We start from the raw sequence: 19167 nt of genomic DNA, 5'->3' as shown, positions 1-19167 counted from the left end.
ATGCAAGAGTGGCTGTGGAACTTGCAAATCACACTTTCATCTGAAGGGCTGGAAGTGGGTATTGGTTGTGGTTGGGGGCAGTAGGCTGAAGCTTTGCTTAGGTTGCAGAGAAACCTTGCACCAGCCCTGTAGGGAGGTAATGAAACATCTTTATTAATAAAGTGCCTATTTTAGTCCACATACAGCAGCATAACTTGTATGATCTCCAGTGGTTGTGGATATCTTCAGGCCGCTGTGTGTGTAGTACAGTATGACAAGTAACAGACCTTCGTCCTGTTATCTGTTGTGCTGAACACATTCCATTCATGATCTAGACTTGACTTATCTGGAACCTGAGAGGACTATCTGTCTCTTCAGACTTCAGTCTCCTCTTTCACTTCACTAAGAATGAGATAATGGGCATAGTGTGTTATATTTCTTATTGTAACACACTGTCAGTAGCCACCATAAGGCAGAATGTACAGTAATCCAGAGAAGCTTTGGCTGGACATATGGATTCTCTTGAGACCTCCCACTACCTCTGTTATGGGACATCTCAGTCTGGCACTGGCTGTAGCAATTGTTTTCTGGAAACTGGAACAGTGCTGCCATAATGTACGAGAGTAACGCAATGTTGATGTTGTACGCTGCAGAGAGATTCTTTGCTACTGCGCATGTTATGTTGTGCCGCAATTTTCTTTTGGTGGCGCACGCAGTGAGGGTTTCCTCGCAAAGTGAGTGACTGGCAGGGCCGCTGGTGACGTCAGGAATCCTCCTCCGGAACGGGTGGACATGCCTGCGTTTTTCCGGACACTCCCAGGAAACGGTGAGATGCCGCCCAGGAACGCTTTCTGCCTGTCATCTTCTTGCGATCGCTTTCTTCGTAGAAACAGTCGCTGTTCGGCAACCCTGTCGCCGGACAGCGACTCTCCTGCGCATTGCGGACACCACGCATGCGCTGTTCAGACCCAATCACACGGCTGCGAAAAAGGGAGCGTGCGATCGGGTCTGAATGACCCCCTTTGTACACAAGATGTCGGATCTGGGACAAATCACGGCTGCTGCGACATCGGCATATTTTTTGCACAGCCGCTGCGTACTAAATTGCAGCTGCAACGGAATTTACCTACATCTCTGACTCAACCCTAAGACAGTTCTACAGGATCTCTGCCTGAATGCGAATGTTGTGAGCGCATATAAAATGAAATGGGGATAAATATATTGTAAATACATACTATGCTGTGGATTTTATTTATGTGCATTGCTTCATACCTCAGACGGACATCATGTAACAAACTAAAAAATCTTAAAAAGAAATTAGTACTGTAGAGCAGTTTCAGTACTTAATGCCGAGCTAGTATAATAGACTATTTCCATGATAATGTAACCACAAGGAGCGCTGTCCCATAATTATTGAGGTTTCCTTATACTGTATGTTAGTAAAACCGGTCTGTGCAGAACACTTTAGTGAATAGGAATATGTGGTGAGCTGGTGTAACTGAAGAGATTAAGCTGCAGGTCACAGTGATCCTGAGGTAAATGTAATAGGGTCTGAGTTGCAGGAGGTCCAGGATTTCATCCGCCCGTATTTTTAAATCATTTGCAAGGCAAAACCAACCAGTACAGTAAATAATTGCTGCTTTAAAAATGGAGTCATTCTCGGATGAAATCCTGGACCTCTGACAACTGGGACCCTCTTACATCCCCCCCCTCACAAGGATTACATAAGTGTGTATTACTCAGCATAGAACCCAATAAGGATTTATAGGGATATTCAATTAGTGCCGAGTTTTCAGACAGTCGTAAATTCGGCACTAATTCGACCGCTTGGTATTCAAGAGAGGGCATTTTCAACAGTTTTTTGCTCCGTTTTCACCATGCCTTTTCTTTTTTTTTTCTTTTTTTGGGGGGGGGGGGGGCAAATCGGCATGGGCGAAAACAGACCTAAAAAACTGTTGAAAATGCCCGCAAATTCTGCAAAACACGTAGATCGTGGCGAATTCACAGATCCCCGTGGTTTTTGCCCATGCAGATTTTTAGACAAGTCGAAAAATCGGAACGGGCTTTGAATAGGTTGAGTGTGAATTCGACCTACAAACGAGCGGCACTAATTGAATACCCCCCATAGAAGGAATTTGGTGTCGTCAAATACAGTGAGGGTATATTCAAGAAAACTTAGAGTAATACTTTTCGAATGAGTTTAGAAAAAGACAATGATGACGCACTCCCCTGCTCTGCTGTCTGTGCAGTGCTTTCCAGGACTTCTGCTCTCAGCAAGTAGCCAGTCTCACTAATTCAGTCATATTTATTTCAGAAACGACCAAAGCCAAGGATTCCTGTGCTCCACTTCAGAGACGCCAAGCCACCATTTATTATCTGTGTCAAACTGGTGAGTGGGGAATTCTGCTAAATGTCTACTGAGGTACTAGTACATTGTAACTTGTAAACCTGCCACGTGTAAAAGACAAGCAAACTTTGACAAAAGTTTACTTTTTTTGTTATAATAGTTTGGCTGTTAGAGACATTTTCTGTGTGAGGTGTAATATGTTGGTTTTTTTATTATTGCCATAAGAGCTACTTTTCTTTCCTTTTCTATAAAGTGCAGATTTCTGTCCTCCACTGGCAGCGCCTTCCTTCTTAGCTAAACAACCTCCGCCTGTAGCAGATGTTGCCACGTAGTCACAGACTGTACCTGTAGTCATGGCTCTGGGTTTGGTATAGTATGTCCATAGTCACCATGTCTACATTCAGAATGTCGACACTGACAAAATGTTGACACATTGACTGTGCGGACAAGCAATTTTCAAACTAACCAGAACATGTCTATTGTCCACATATTCAGTATGTTAACATTTTAACCATGCCAACATCGTAACATGTGACATTCTGGTGTCACCATAGTGCATATCTATCTATCTATCTATCTATCTATCTATCTATCTATCTATCTATCTATCTATCTATCTATCTATCTATCTATCTATCTATCACCATAGTGCATATATATATATATATATATAAAATATGCACTATGGTCTTATTCAAGAATCACACCAGCAGCAATTTCTTTGCAATGTTTCGCTGCTGGTGTGATTCTTGAATAGGACCATGGAGTGCAGATTGTTCATTTTTGTATTCACCATTGTTTCTGGCACCCTGGCATTATATATTCACTGAATGGGAGTGCCAGCCTGTTCAATATTTATATATTTATTAACAGTTTCTATTATATTGCAGCAAATTCCTTTGCGCTTTACAATTGGAAATAATGATATATCAAAGCTGGGTAATAAACACAGTCATAGAGGTAGGAAGGACCTGCTCGCAAGCTTACAGTCTATATATATATATATAGAGAGAGAGAGACTCTGTTTGGTGGCACTCAGGAATAATCAGCAAAACACCGGTTTCTGTACCACATCAACGTTTGAATGCATAAGCATTTTCATCAGGACCTGGGGGGGGGGGTGTATTACTGCATCTTCCCTACTTGATAATACAGCAATGAGGGATTCTTTGCTACTTTTGGTGCATATTAGTCACTTATAATAGTAGAGGTGGAGATTTACTTACTCTCAACTAATATTTGCCTGCAGCTTCGCTTGTGTGGATGTCTGTTATTGCTCAGCGGACCGAATTTTAACACTGAATTGTCATCTATTATTGTGATGTGGATTTTATATTGTACACATTGATTACATAATTTCTTTGTAAACAATATTTGCAGTTTTTCCTTCAGGGATTAACACAAAAAGATGCTTAGGGCTACTAACTTGTGAGGAAGCCATGTATAGCTGCCCATGAGAGAAGCAGCTGGTCCTGAGATCTACTGTACACTTGCAGCTCTGAGCATTTGGCCCTGTAACTTGTTGATCGTCATAGTGAAGCAGACACTTACAGAAAACAGCATGCACTTGAATTGAAAAGGAAAATTGTCGGTGATCAGGGGTATATGTGGTAAACACACTGTCACCTTTCAGATAATTAGATGTACATTTCCCCCAGCTTGTGCCTGTAATGCTAATAATGTCGCCCTGGCTGACAGCGGGGGGAAGTTTGGAAGGGAAACACCATGGAAAAAGCTACCTGACTGAGATAAGCACATGCTGCAGGATTGAATAAAGATAAAGGGGGGTATTCAATTAGTGCCATTTTTTTCGACCAGTCGAAAAAACTGCACTTTTCGCCCATTTGTAGATCAAATTTACATTCCACCTATTCAATGCCCATGCCATTTTTTCGACTGGTCGAAAATCCAGCACTGGCGAAAACCACATGTATCTTCAAATTTGCCGCCGATACACGTGTTTTGGTGAATTCGTGGGTGTTATTGCCCGTTTTTTGGCGTAATTTTTGCCAATGCTGATTCAACAAAAATTAAAAGTTAAACGGTATGGGCAAAAATGGATTAAAAAATGGGCGCCCACGAGGGGGCGTGGCCGCGAGGACATGGAGTTCCATCTGCGCTTTCCATCCAGTGATATCCTGCCTAACATCCTGGGAACCCCTCTGCCCCTGTGTTACGTTGTGCGGGTGTGGGAAAGCCTGCTGATCACCCTGATCCTCCTCGCAGATCAAGACGAGCACTGGTTCGGCCGCTAGATGCCGGGTCAGTAAAGCCGAGACCCGAGCAGCGTGGTCATGGGCGCCATTTTAAAACGGCAGCCGTGGACCACCGCTCGGACCTGCTGCATTACGGAGGACGGACTGCCGCGCTGACACCAGGGGAAACATAGCCGAGGTGAGCCCCCGGGGGGACCCTGCACCTATCCCTCATATACCTTCTGCAGGCAGCGTGTAGTCGCAGGCGCCATTTTGTGACAGCAGCCACGGAAGCCGCGGACCGCCACTTGGTCCTGATATGGGAAGGTGTGTGCACTGCTGCGCTGGCCCCTAAGTGCCCGGCGGGAGCCTGCACTTGCACCTGTCCCCTGTACACCCTTTGCTGACCTTGCTGCTCTGTCATCCTGTGACTTGGTGGTGCTGCAGACCTCTCTGCCTCTCCCCGTTCTCAGCTTCTGCACCTGGACTGCTGGGAGGCTGCGGGCTTTCCTCCTGACCTGGCCCGGCCTCTCTGTCTCGGCAGTGCCAGTCATCTGACGCCTAACACCTGATACTGTCCGGTTATAGTGTGGAACATACCGCCACTTTCTACATTGCATCTGCCTCATCTGCGGAGATGTGCTGTTTAACATTGGTGCCTGTTGACACATATTTCTCTCTTCAATAATACAGAGGGGGGCCCTATTGTTACACAGCTGTTCCGACTGTGTTGGCCTTTCTCACTAGTCAGTGTATTTTGCACGTTTGTATTCTGTGGCTGAATACCTGTGAGTCCCCCTCCCCTGTCAGCGTGATGGTATGACCATAGCAAGCATCTGCGTCTGCTGCTGCTAAACTGGAGAAATATACGAGGACACAACACCCTGCCCGCAAAGAGGCGACTCCTGAACGGGTCTCTCCCTCTCAGCCGCCATCTCCTCAGGGGTCCGCAGCCTCTGATACACCCCCTGATGCGACCCTCCAAAAGGTGCTGGACACACTCTGCTTGTGAAACTAGGCTGGTGGAGAAAATAGGCCAGGTTCAATCTGACCTGTTTATTATACATCTTGACATGCAGAGAGTTCGGGAGCGTGTTGGGGAGGTGGAGAACCACACGTCCACCCTGGAAGATTCGGTGACTCCACTGTGTGCCAAGGTTACTGCTGTCACCGCTCAACTAACGGATGTACAAAATAAGTTGTTGGATATGGAGGGTTGATTGCGGAGATGTAATGTCCGCTTTGTTGGCCTGCCTGAACGAGAAGAGGGTCAGGCTCCTGAAAAGTTCTTGGAAAAATGGCTGGCTGATGCATATGGAGCCGACTCCTTCTCGCCCTTTAAACTGTGGAAAGAGCGCATAGAGTTCCTTCTAGACCGCTCATGCCTGGGGCGCCGCCTCGCACCTTCGTAGCCAAGCTTCTTAACTAACGTGACAGAGATGCTATCCTGCGTCTTAACCGCACCAAAGGCCCGCTCATGTGGAATGGTTCCTGCGTTTCGGTATTTCCGGACTTTGCTGTTGAAGTTCTGAAAAATAGAGCTCAGTTCACCCCTGTTAAAAGACGTCTGCGAGAACTGAACATACCCTATGCAATGTTGTTTCCTTCTAAACTCAGGGTGGTAGTGGACGGGGTGACTAAATTTTTCTCTACTCTGCAGGAAGCCTCTAGATGGCTGGACGCTGCTCGGCCGGCACGGAGGGCCATGGCTGCGGAATAATGTTATATATGTACAGTATCTGTTATCAGGTTATGATGCCACCTTCACACTCTGCTGTTTTAATATTGTTTGGCATGCGTAGCAATGGGTGCTAAACTGATGTCGCTGTTTGTTCATGTAATATTGGCTGCATTACTAGAAGTGATGTCATATGTTAATGCAGTTCCAGCATACTTCTGCTGGTTGAGAAATCGTCTTTCCCGTCCGGACGGTGTCATATTTGCTCAGTTTTGTGTGTATGATCCTTTCTCATGTTATGGTTTATAGGGGTTATCCTTATCCTTTAATCATCTATACATTACTTACCTGTGTATTTCACCGTATGTATATCTTGGTGGTTCCGTATATTTGTTGGAGAGCGTTGCGACATGTTCAGTCACCACTGAATCTATTGCCAGATCACAATAAATTGTAGTTAATCTAGTTTAAGTTGGTGAGTTCCGGGAAATTAAGTATGACAAAATTCGGGGAAGTATACAGGGTGGGGGATATTGGGGGGGAGGGCTTTGGTTGGCTATTATTTAATGTGTTTTTTATTCACTGCAATGTCTATTGGATGTTTATTGGTCCTGGGAATTGGCCCGATGGTCACAAGTGTCAGCGCACCTGGGAGTACTCGAGTTGATTGCGCCAATGTTTCCTGTGTCTTTACAACAACATGGCTGTCAATACGGTTAAGCTGTTATCATGGAATGTGCGGGGCCTCAATGACAAGATCAAGAGGGCCTTGGTTCTTAGTCAGCTCAAGCGCTATGATTCAGATATTATTTGCCTTCTAGAAACTCATCTCCTGGGAGCTAAAGTTATGTCGTTAAAAAGGCCATGGGTGGGATGGGCATATCATTCAACCCATACCTCTTCCTCTAGGAGGGTGTCGATCCTACTTCGGAAATCGGTCCCCTTTACAGTGGAGCAGGTACAAGTGGATGTGTGGGGTAACATAGTATTTAAGGTTGAAAAAAGACAATTGTGCATCGAGTTCAACCTATTTGTGGTCTCCTATGCACGATTATTTTGTATAAAATTTTGACTGAAGTTGATGACTGCCGTTACGTTTTACCCCTCTTTTTTATAATAACCATAGTGCGTGACTATGCCCCGTAACCCTGGATATCCTTATCCATTAGGAATTTATCTAACCCATTCTTAAAGGTGTTGACTGAGTCGGCCATTACAACTCCCTCAGGCAGGGAATTCCAAACACGTATCGTCCTTACCGTAAAAAAGCCTTTACGCCGTATTGTGCGGAATCTCCTCTCCTCTAACCTGAGCAAGTGTCCACGAGTTCTCTGTGTTGATCTAACCAAAAACAGGTCCTGCGCAAGATCTGTATATTGTCCCCTTATATATTTGTAAATGTTGATCATGTCCCCTCTTAATCTCCTCTTTTCCAGTGTAAACATGCCTAGTCTTGCAAGCCTTTCCTCGTATTCCAGCATCTCCATACTCTTAATTAGTTTGGTCGCCCGCCTTTGAACCTTTTCTAGCTCCAGGATATCCTTTTTGTAGTAAGGTGCCCAGAATTGTACACAGTATTCAAGGTGTGGCCTCACAAGTGATTTATATAACGTGAGTATAATACTCTTGTCCCTAGCATCAATTCCCCGGTTTATGCATGCTAATATCTTATTAGCCTTCTTTGCTGCAGTCCTACTTTGGGTACTACTGCTTAGTTTGCTATCTATGAGGACACCTAAGTCCTTTTCCAATACAGAATCCCCTAATTTTACCCCATTTAGTAGGTAGGTGTTATTTTTGTTCTTGTTACCACAGTGCATTACCTTACACTTGTCTGTATTGAAGCACATTCTCCATTTCGCTGCCCAAGCTTCTAATTTAACTAAGTCATTCTGAAGCGACTCAGCATCCCCCTCCGCATTTATAACTTTACACAATTTGGTATCATCTGCAAAAATTGACACCATGCTCTCTAGACCTTCTGTTAGGTCATTAATGAAAATATTGAACAATAGCAGTCCTAATACTGAGCCTTGTGGCACACCACTTAGTACTTCAGTCCAAGTTGAAAAAGATCCATTAGCCACAACGCGCTGCTCCCTATTATCTAAGCAGTTTTTGACCCAAGTGCATATTGTGCTTCCTAGCCCTGATTCTTGTAGCTTGTAGATAAGTCTCATGTGTGGTACAGTGTCGAATGCTTTGGCAAAATCTAAAAAGATTACATCCACCTCTTTACCCTGATCTAGGTTTGCGCTTACTGTTTCATAAAAGCCAAGTAAGTTGGTTTGACAGGATCTGTCCTTCATAATCCCATGTTGATTCCTTTTAATGACCTTATTGACTTCAAGGAACTTCTGAATACTATCTCTTAGAATACCTTCCAATACTTTCCCCACTATAGATGTGGTCTATAATTACCTGGTTCAGCTTTACTTCCCTTTTTGAATATAGGCACTACTTCCGCTATACGCCAGTCTTTGAGAACCATACCTGATATTACTGAATCCTTAAAGATCAAAAATAGCGGTTTTGCAAGTTTAGAGTGAAGCTCCATTAGAACCCTTGGGTGAATACCATCGAGACCTGGTGACTTATTAATCTTTAAATGTTTTAATCGGTCATAGACTACTTCCTCGCTTAAATAAGTACCTATCAGTGGGATATTCTCATTATTGAGATTATGTGTTAGTCCCTGAATTGGGTCATCTCTAGTAAATACTGTTGAAAAAAACTCATTTAGTGTGTCCGCTATGTCATTATCATTTCTGCTTAAGACTCCCAACTTGTCTTTTAAAGGGCCTATACTCTCCTTCTTTAATCTCTTGCTATTAATTATTTAAAGATTTTTTGGGGATTCGCTTTGCTTTCCTTTGCTACTAGTTTTTCAGTTTCTACTTTAGCCGCTCTTATTTCCTTTTTGCATATTTTGTTACAGTCCTTATAGTGCTGAAATGACTCTGCTTCCCCGTCAGATTTGTATTTTTTAAATGCTCGCCTTTTCTTGCCCATAAGTTCCTTTATCTTTTTATTAAGCCACATCAGTTTATGATTTTTATTCCTTTTTTTGCTGCTCGTAGGAATAAATTTGAGTGTATTTTTAGCTAGCAGGAATTTTAGTACCTCCCATTTCTCCGTAGTATTTTTTCCTAAAAACAAACCTTCCCATTCAATATCCCTGAAAAATACCCTCATCTTTTAAAAATTTGCTTTGCTAAAGTTTAGAGTCCTAGTTGAGCCAGTATAGGGCTGTTTATGAAAACTTATATTGAATGTGACCATATTGCGGTCGCTGTTTCCTATGGGTTCCCCTACTATAATACCCGATACCAAATCCCCATTGTTTGTTAATACCAGGTCTAAGATTGCATTGTACTTAGTTGGTTCCTCAATTAGTTGAACTAAGTAGTTATCATTAAGTGTGTTTAAAAACATATTGCCCCTAGCAGTATCACATGAATCGTTTTTCCAGTTTATCTCTGGATAGTTAAAATCTCCCATCAGATCGGTCTTTCTTAAGTGTCATATACACTCTGTATCTCTAATACTGCTGGCTGTTTATTGCCTCCTCCTTACTCCCATGATGTCCTTAAAAAGGCTGCTGAATTTATAGCTAGATTCCCTGATACTCCGGTAGTTAGCATGGGGGACTATAATAACACCCTAGATCCGGCCATGGATCGACTTACTGGTTCTAGAGATGCTCCGCGGCAGGGTGGTAATCAATTTAGGGCAATGGTGGAGGGTCTGGGGTTAGTTGATGTGTGGAGACTTAGACATCCGTATGATAGACAGTACTCCTGCTTTTCACTTACGCATTCCGCATTTTCTATAATTGATTAGGCCCTACTGTCTCCTGAGTTATTGCCGAGAGTCCGTTCAGTGCATTATGAGACATGGGGTATTTCGGATCATTCCCCGATTTCCCTGACTCTAGATATGGAGAGACTGCGGGGACAAGTCTTTTGGAAATTGAATCAGTTTTGGCTCACTAGGTTGGGGTCAGGGGTGGAATTAGAAGGCTTATGGGAAGAATTTATGGAAATTAATTAACGGCCTCCCTCTCAGTGTTTTGGAATGCGTTTAAACCCTTTGTTCGTGGCACCCTTATACGGGAGGTGGCGGGTTTGTAAAGGTTATATAAGATGGAGGAATTGGAGCTGGAAGCTACCTGTCGGTCTCTGGAACTTGTGTATTTAAATGATCATCAGGATCTATCTCGGGAGGCATGGGTGCTTGCTCAGAAAAAATGGAATGATTACCTGATAGAGAAGGCGAAATACAGATTGCTTTTTGTCAAACACTCGCACTATGCTACAGGGGAACGGCCAGGTAGTTTTTTGGCTAGGTTGGCGCGAGCAGATCAGTTGTCCAATACTGTTACTGAGATTTGTGGGCCTGATGGTGATAGTTATAACCAAACCCCTGATATTGCTGCGCAATTCCTTGACTATATTAGTAGGCTATATGACACTGAGTTGGAATGTGAGATGTATGAGCTGCGAGCTTTTCTTGCGGCAATACCTATACCATCTCTAACCCAGGAGGCCCGTGACCTTCTTGACTCACCGCTCACCGTGGCTGATATAGAGGCGGCTATAATTGTTCCCCGGGGGTAAGGCTCCGGGTCTAGACAGTATCCCCCTGGAGCTATACAAAAAACATAGCGACTTTTATGTGTTGAGGTTGCTGGCTCTCTTTAATGGGTTGATTGAATCTGAATCCCTCCCCGAATCAATGTCCGAGGCATTGATTGTGGTACTGTTAAAACCTGACAAAGACCCTGCCAGAGTTGAGTCCTACAGGCCCATTTCTCTGTTAACTACAGATATTAAAATTTTAGCGAAGGTGCTGGCAGTCAGACTTAACGTCGTTATCTCTCAGATAATACATGAAGACCAGACGGGCTTCATGCCTGGTAAATCCACTAAGATTAACCTTAGGCTGTTGTTCACACAGCTTCAGGTCCCACGTGAGGATGCCCATACCTCTGTTATTGTTTCATTAGATGCCGCTAAGGCGTTCGATTCAGTGGAGTGGGCGTTCTTGTGGGGGACCATGGAGAAATTTGGGATAGGCCCTGGGTTCATTAGGTGGGTCAAGCTGCTGTACTCAGCTCCTTGCGCCAGAATCTCTGTCAATGGTTTCATATCCCCTTCCTTCCCACTATGAAGGGGGACCCGGCAGGGATGCCCCCTCTCCCCCACTCTGTTTGCTTTAGCGGTGGAACAGCTGAGGTGCCTTATTCGCCATAATACTGGTATTTCTGGGTTTATTCTTGGCCCTAAAGAAGACAAAATTGCATTGTATGCGGACGATATACTATTTGTCTCTAATTATGCAGTCACTATGCCTATTATATTGAACACTATTACTAAATTTGGGAAGTTCTCTGGGTTGTTAATTAATTGGGCTAAGTCCTGTATAATGCCCTTTAGCGGGCCATGTTCCCGGGCTCCCCTTCCACTCCAGTGGGTGGACAAGTTTAAATATCTTGGAATATGGATCTCTAGTGACCCGACTAGTTATATGTCCCTGAACATACAACCTCAGTTGGATTATTTAAAATCCAGGATAGCGGTTTGGGGGAAACTCCCACTTACAGTTTCTGGGCGCATTAGTCTTATTAAAATGACGGCACAACCCAAATTGCTTTACGTGTTGGAGCATTCACCAGTATATATTCCCCAGGCTATATTTTACCAGATAGATGGTGTACTATTCTCGATTATCTGGTCCAGCAAACGGATGAGAATTAGGTTGGCTACTTTGACCCGCACTAGGGACACTGGTGGAATGGCGCTACCCTTATTTAAACTGTACTACTTTGCTGCGCAATTGTCTCATATTGTAGAATGGATTAAGGGAGTGGCTGGTTTGACTCTCCCTGTTTGTGGATGCCATGGTTCCAGGACTTAAGCCCCTGCATTGTTTACTGTCAGGTAATATTAGTTTAATAAAGCTGCCGCTCTTTAAACAAGCCATACTGATTTGGAAACAAACTAACGCTCTTTTACATATGGAGGGATGGGACCCCGAAACTCCTCTGGATGGCACGAGTGGTTTTACCGAATTGGTGGGGTTACAGCTGTGACAAGTTTGGGGCGGCTGGGGGGTCATCTCTATAGGTCAACTATATGTTGGGTCCGTATTTAAAACTTTTTCCCAATTACAGGTAGAACACCCGATCCCGCAGACTCATTTCTTTAGATACCTACAGTTGAGACATGCCTGTAATGCTCAGTTCCCTAATAATACTATTGAACAACAGGAATCCCCTATTAAACAACTGTTGTTATCGGTGGGCGACTCGCATTTAGTTTCCCAGATCTACTCTAGCCTACTTTCTGCCCATCATAGTGCGGACTTGCCACACCTTCGTGCATATTGGGAGGCAGATTTGGGCCCATTATCTCAGGATACCTGGGAAGAAGACTTGGTGGGTCCCCATAGATCCTCCACCTCTGCCAGATTTCAGCAGATCCAACTATTTATACTTCACAGAGTTTACCTGACACCTGAGCGTCTCTTTAGAATGGGTGGCAGAGTGGATTCTAAATGTCCTAAATATGACTCAACGGAGGGTAATTTCTGGCATCTGATATGGGCTTGCCCAGTAGTTACAGATGGGTCCATGGTTATCTTGGCTAGTTTGCTGCGCCTAGGCACACCATGGTTTATTAACATAAACCCTTCATCTATTGTTCTCAGCTGCAATACAATACAGAGAACAATACAGCAGGGGATTAAGTCCGACTGCCCAGCAGTGATCGCAAAAACGCGCTATAGCGCGTTTTTTTTACCCCAAAATGAGGACTGGGGACTCACTTTTTAAGAATGGGCGGGTCCCCGGGGACGCGCTCCGTTGGAATTGCTCTCTGACGTTATTGGTCAGAAGTGTGTCAGGCGGCAGCTGTTGCTGCTGCTGGGCGGGATGATGCTGGCGGTTCCGGGAGTTGGCAACAAGCTGAGGACTGAGCCGTTATCGTCAAGCCACGGGAAGCCGCAGCGCGGCGCTCCTGGGCTTTATCCACACTTGTCACCCTCTCCCTGGCTGCACTAGTCCACGGGCGGGGAGAGGGGAGGTCAGTCCGCAACGCAAGATTACTGATGATACGGGAGGTGCCGGAGCCGCCGCCAGATGACATCACCCGGCAGAGTGATGAAGCAAGCCGGACCCGCCACCTGTGAACAGATCTCTGCACAGAGCTGCCAGTGCAGAGGTAATTTAGCTGGGGTCTGAGGATGCAGGGACACAGGGAAGGGGTGTGAGTGTGCTGTGCTGGGCCAGTGTGCGGGGCCAGGCAGAAACTGAACAGCAGCAGGCCAATGCTGCCTTAACAGTGTCTGCCAGCCCAGTGTCCCCCACCAGTACTGACCCTGCCAGCCCAATGTTTCCACCTTCCCTCCCCAACCAGCCTACTGTGTTATCTCACTGCCCTCCCATCTAGAAACCCCCTGTCAGTCCAGACACACTGATTCCCCTCCCCAACTCAGCCCAGTGTAACCTCCTCACACCCCTATCTCTCTGCCCCTCTACCTGGTGCAATGTGAATAACGTGCTCTATCTGGCGCAAAGTATAACGTGCTCTACCTGGTGCAGTGATGTATAACGTCCTCTGTCTGGCACAGTGTGAGTAACGTGCTCTGCCTGGCGCAGTGTGCGTAACGTGCTCTGCCTGGCGCAGTGTGCGTAACATGCTCTGCCTGGCGCAGTGTGCGTAACGTGCTCTGCCTGGTGCAGTGTGCGTAATGTGCTCTGCCTGGCGCAGAGTGTGTAACGTGCCCTGCCTGGCGTATTGTGTATAACGTGCTCTACCTGACGCAATGTGTATAACGTGCTCTGCCTGGTGCATTGTGTATAACGTGCTCTGCCTGGCGCAATGTGTATAATGTGCTCTACCTGGTGCAATGTATATAATGTGCTCTGCCTGGCACAGTGTGTGTAACGTGCTCTGCCTGGCGCATTGTGTATAACGTGCTCTGCCTGGCGCATTTTGTATAACGTGCTCTACTTGGTGCAATGTGTGTAACGTGCTCTACCTGGTGCATTGTGTATAACGTCCTCTGCCTGGCGCAGTGTGTATAACGTGCTCTACCTGGCGCAAAGTATAACGTGCTCTACCTGGCGCAATGTGTATAACGTGCTCTGCCTGGCGCAGTGTGTATAACGTGCTCTACCTGGTGCAATGTGTATAACGTGCTCTATCTGGCGCATTGTGTATAACGTGCTCTACCTGGCGTAGTGTGTATAACGTGCTCTACCTGGCGCAGTGTGTATAACGTGATCTACCTGGCGCAAAGTATAACGTTCTCTACCTGGTGCAGTGTGTATAACGTGCTCTACCTGGCGCAGTAATGTATAACGTCCTATGCCTGGCGCAGTGTGTGTAACGTGCTCTACCTGGCGCAGTGTGCGTAACGTGCTCTACCTGGCGCAGTGTTTATAACGTCCTCTGCCTGGCGCATTGTGTATAACGTGCTCTACCTGGTGCAAAGTGTATAACGTGCTCTGCCTGGTGCAAAGTGTATAACGTGCGCTGCCTGGTGCATTGTGTATAACGTGCTCTGCCTGGCGCAATGTGTATAATGTGCTCTACCTGGTGCAATGTATATAATGTGCTCTACCTGGTGCAGTGTGTGTAACGTGCTCTGCCTGGCACAGTGTGTGTAACGTGCTCTGCCTGGCGCATTGTGTATAACGTGCTCTGCCTGGCGCATTTTGTATAACGTGCTCTACTTGGTGCAGTGTGTGTAACGTGCTCTACCTGGTGCATTGTGTATAACGTCCTCTGCCTGGGGCAGTGTGTATAACGTGCTCTACCTGGCGCAAAGTATAACTTGCTCTACCTGGTGCAGTGTGTATAACGTGCTCTACCTGGCGCAAAGTATAACGTGCTCTACCTGGCACAAAGTGTATAACGTGCTCTGCCTGGCGCAGTGTGTATAACGTGCTCTACCTGGTGCAATGTGTATAACGTGCTCTATCTGGCGCATTGTGTATAACGTGCTCTACCTGGCGTAGTGTGTATAACGTGCTCTACCTGGCGCAGTGTGTATAACGTGCTCTACCTGGCGCAAAGTATATCGTGCTCTACCTGGTGCAGTGTGTATAACGTGCTCTACCTGGCGCAGTAATGTATAACGTCCTCTGCCTGGCGCAGTGTGTGTAACGTGCTCTACCTGGCGCAGTGTGCGTAACGTGCTCTACCTGGCGCAGTGTTTATAACGTCCTCTGCCTGGCGCATTGTGTATAACGTGCTCTACCTGGTGCAAAGTGTATAACGTGCTCTGCCTGGTGCATTGTGTATAACGTGCTCTGCCTGGCGCAATGTGTATAATGTGCTCTACCTGGTGCAATGTATATAATGTGCTCTACCTGGTGCAGTGTGTGTAACGTGCTCTGCCTGGCACAGTGTGTGTAACGTGCTCTGCCTGGCGCATTGTGTATAACGTGCTCTGCCTGGCGCATTTTGTATAACGTGCTCTACTTGGTGCAATGTGTGTAACGTGCTCTACCTGGTGCATTGTGTATAACGTCCTCTGCCTGGCGCAGTGTGTATAACGTGCTCTACCTGGCGCAAAGTATAACTTGCTCTACCTGGTGCAGTGTGTATAACGTGCTCTACCTGGCGCAAAGTATGACGTGCTCTACCTGGCGCAATGTGTATAACGTGCTCTGCCTGGCGCAGTGTGTATAACGTGCTCTACCTGGCGCAAAGTATAACTTGCTCTACCTGGTGCAGTGTGTATAACGTGCTCTACCTGGCGCAAAGTATGACGTGCTCTACCTGGCGCAATGTGTATAACGTGCTCTGCCTGGCGCAGTGTGTATAACGTGCTCTACCTGGTGCAATGTGTATAACGTGCTCTATCTGGCGCATTGTGTATAACGTGCTCTACCTGGCGTAGTGTGTATAACGTGCTCTACCTGGCGCAGTGTGTATAACGTGCTCTACCTGGCGCAGTGTGTATAACGTGCTCTACCTGGCGCAGTGTGAATAACGTGCTCTACCTGGCGCAGTGTGTATAACGTGCTTTACCTGGCGCAGTGATGTATAACGTCCTCTGCCTGACGCAGTGATGTATAACGTCCTCTGCCTGGCGCAGTGATGTATAACGTCCTCTGCCTGGCGCAGTGTGTGTAACCTGCTCTACCTGGTGCAATGTGCATATTGTCATCTACCTGGTGCAATATGTATAATATACTCTGCCTGGCGCTAAGTGTATAACGTGCTCTGCCTGGTGCTAATAACATGCTCTACTTGGAGCAAAGTGTATAACGTGCTCTACCTGGCGCAGTGTGTATAGGAGGTTCTACCTGGTGCAATGTGTATAAGCGGCACTACTGTGTGGTATAATGTGAATTGGTACTATTATGTGGTCACGCCCCTTCTCCATTAACCCACACCCCTACATTTCTCTGACGTCCTAGTGGATGCTGGGGACTCCGTAAGGACCATGGGGAATAGTGGCTCTGCAGGAGACTGGGCACAACTAAGAAAGATTTAGGACTACCTGGTGTGCACTGGCTCCTCCCTCTATGCCCCTCCTCCAGACCTCAGTTAGAATTTTGTGCCCGGCCGAGCTGGTTGCACACTAGGGGCTCTCCTGAGCTCTTAGAAAAGAAAGTATATTTAGGTTTTTTATTTTCAGTGAGATCTGCTGGCAACAGACTCACTGCTACGAGGGACTGAGGGGAGAAGAAGCGAACCTACCTGCTTGCAGCTAGCTTGGGCTTCTTAGGCTACTGGACACCATTAGCTCCAGAGGGATCGAACACAGGCCCAGCCTCGGTCGTCCGGTCCCAGAGCCGCGCCGCCGTCCCCCCTTGCAGAGCCAGAAGCAAGAAGAACGTCCAGGAAATCGGCGTCTGAAGACTCCGGTCTTCATTAAGGTAGCGCACAACACTGCAGCTGTGCGCCATTGCTCCCCATGCACACCACACACTCCGGTCACTGATGGGTGCAGGGCGCGGGGGGGGGGGGGCGGGGGGGGCGCCCTGGGCTGCAATAAGAGTACCTTAGCTTGGCAAAAAAACACATAATATAGTCAGTAAGACTATATATGTGTAGAATCCCCTGCCAAAAATATCCTGAAAAAAGCGGGAGAAGTCCGCCGGGAAGGGGGCGGGGCTATCTCCCTCAGCACACTGGCGCCATTTCCTCTCACAGCTCCGCTGGAAGGACGCTCCCAAGGCTCTCCCCTGCAGTTTCCAGGCTCAAGAGGGTAAAAAAGAGAGGGGGGGCACTAAATTTAGGCTCAAACTGTGTATTATAGCAGCTATAGGGGAAAAATCACTGTGTGTAGTGTGTATCCCTGCAGTATATAGCGCTCTGGTGTGTGCTGGCATACTCTCTCTCTGTCTCCCCAAAGGACTTTGTGGGGTCCTGTCCTCAGTCAGAGCATTCCCTGTGTGCGTGCGGTGTGTCTGTACGGCTGTGTCGACATGTTTGATGAGGAGGCTTATGTGGAGGCGGAGCAGGTGCCGATAAATGTGATGTCACCCCCTGCGGGGTCGACACCTGAATGGATGGACATGTGGAAGGAATTACGCGACAGTGTCAACTCCTTACATAAAAGGTTTGACGACATAGCAGATGTGGGACAGCCGGCTTCTCAGCCCGTGCCTGCCCAGGCGTCTCAAAAGCCATCAGGGGCTCTAAAACGCCCACTACCTCAGATGGCAGACACAGATGTCGACACGGATACTGACTCCAGTGTCGACGACGATGAGACTAGTGTACATTCCAATAGAGCCACTCGTTATATGATTACGGCAATGAAAAATGTGTTGCACATTTCTGATATTACCCCAGGTACCACAAAAAAGGGTATTATGTTTGGGGAGAAAAAGCTACCAGTGGTTTTTCCCCCATCTGATGAATTAAATGAAGTGTGTGAAGAAGCGTGGGCTTCCCCCGATAAGAAACTGGTAATTTCTAAAAAGTTACTAATGGCGTACCCTTTCCCGCCAGAGGACAGGTCACGTTGGGAGACATCCCCTAGGGTGGATAAAGCGCTCACACGTCTGTCAAAAAAGGTGGCACTACCGTCTCCGGACACAGCCGCCCTAAAGGAGCCTGCGGATAGAAAGCAGGAGGCTATCCTGAAGTCTGTATATACACACTCAGGAATTATACTGAGACCGGCTATTGCTTCAGCATGGATGTGCAGTGCTGCAGCTGCGTGGTCAGATTCCCTGTCGGAAAACATTGATACCCTAGACAGGGACACTATATTGCTAACCGTAGAGCATATTAAAGACGCTGTCTTATACATGAGAGATGCACAGAGGGATATTTGCCGGCTGGCATCTAAAATAAACGCAATGTCCATTTCTGCCAGGAGAGGATTGTGGACTCGGCAGTGGACAGGAGATACAGACTCTAAAAGGCACATGGAAGTTTTGCCTTACAAGGATGAGGAGTTGTTTGGGGATGGTCTCTCGGACCTCGTTTCCACAGCGACAGCTGGGAAGTCAGCATTTTTACCCCATGTTACCTCACAGCCAAAGAAAGCACCGTATTATCAGGTACAGTCCTTTCGGCCCCAGAAAGGCAAGCGGGTTAGAGGCGCGTCCTTTCTGCCCAGAGGCAGAGGTAGAGGGAAATATGGTTTGGCAACATGTAGAAGGGAAAAATTTCCTCGATTCAGCAAGTCCAGGAACAGGCATTACGCTAGGTCCCAGAGGGGGCCCAGAACAGGCGGAGCCTGGTGGGCCCGTGCTCAAGAGACGTTCAGCGACCAGTGGGCTCGCTCACGGTGGATCCCTGGATTCTACAAGTAGTATCTCAGGGGTACAAGCTGGAATTCGAGACGTCTCCCCCTCACCGTTTCCTCAAATCTGCCTTGCCAACAGCTCCCCCGGAAACAGGGAGGCAGTGCTGGAGGCGATTCACAAGCTGTATTCTCAGCAGGTGATAATCAAGGTACCCCTCCTTCAACAAGGACGGGGTTACTATTCC

At 46.7% G+C, this 19167-nt stretch overlaps 1 protein-coding gene across 6 annotated transcripts in view; it reads left to right on the top strand.

The window, feature by feature from the left end:
- B3GNTL1 (UDP-GlcNAc:betaGal beta-1,3-N-acetylglucosaminyltransferase like 1) overlaps positions 1-19167 on the top strand; it is a 995378-nt gene that overhangs the window by 949164 nt on the left and 27047 nt on the right. For all 6 annotated transcript variants that reach the window (XM_063961006.1, XM_063961011.1, XM_063961009.1 and 3 more), the window contains one exon: positions 2294-2368. In XM_063961006.1, coding sequence (XP_063817076.1) covers positions 2294-2368 — 75 coding nt within the window. The remainder of the gene's footprint in view (positions 1-2293; positions 2369-19167) is intronic.

Source organism: Pseudophryne corroboree, chromosome 3 (genome assembly GCF_028390025.1).
Source record: "Pseudophryne corroboree isolate aPseCor3 chromosome 3, aPseCor3.hap2, whole genome shotgun sequence".
Taxonomy (NCBI): domain Eukaryota; kingdom Metazoa; phylum Chordata; class Amphibia; order Anura; family Myobatrachidae; genus Pseudophryne; species Pseudophryne corroboree.
The sequence above is the reverse complement of the archived record's forward strand: the minus strand, read 5'-3'. Positions and strand labels throughout refer to the sequence as shown.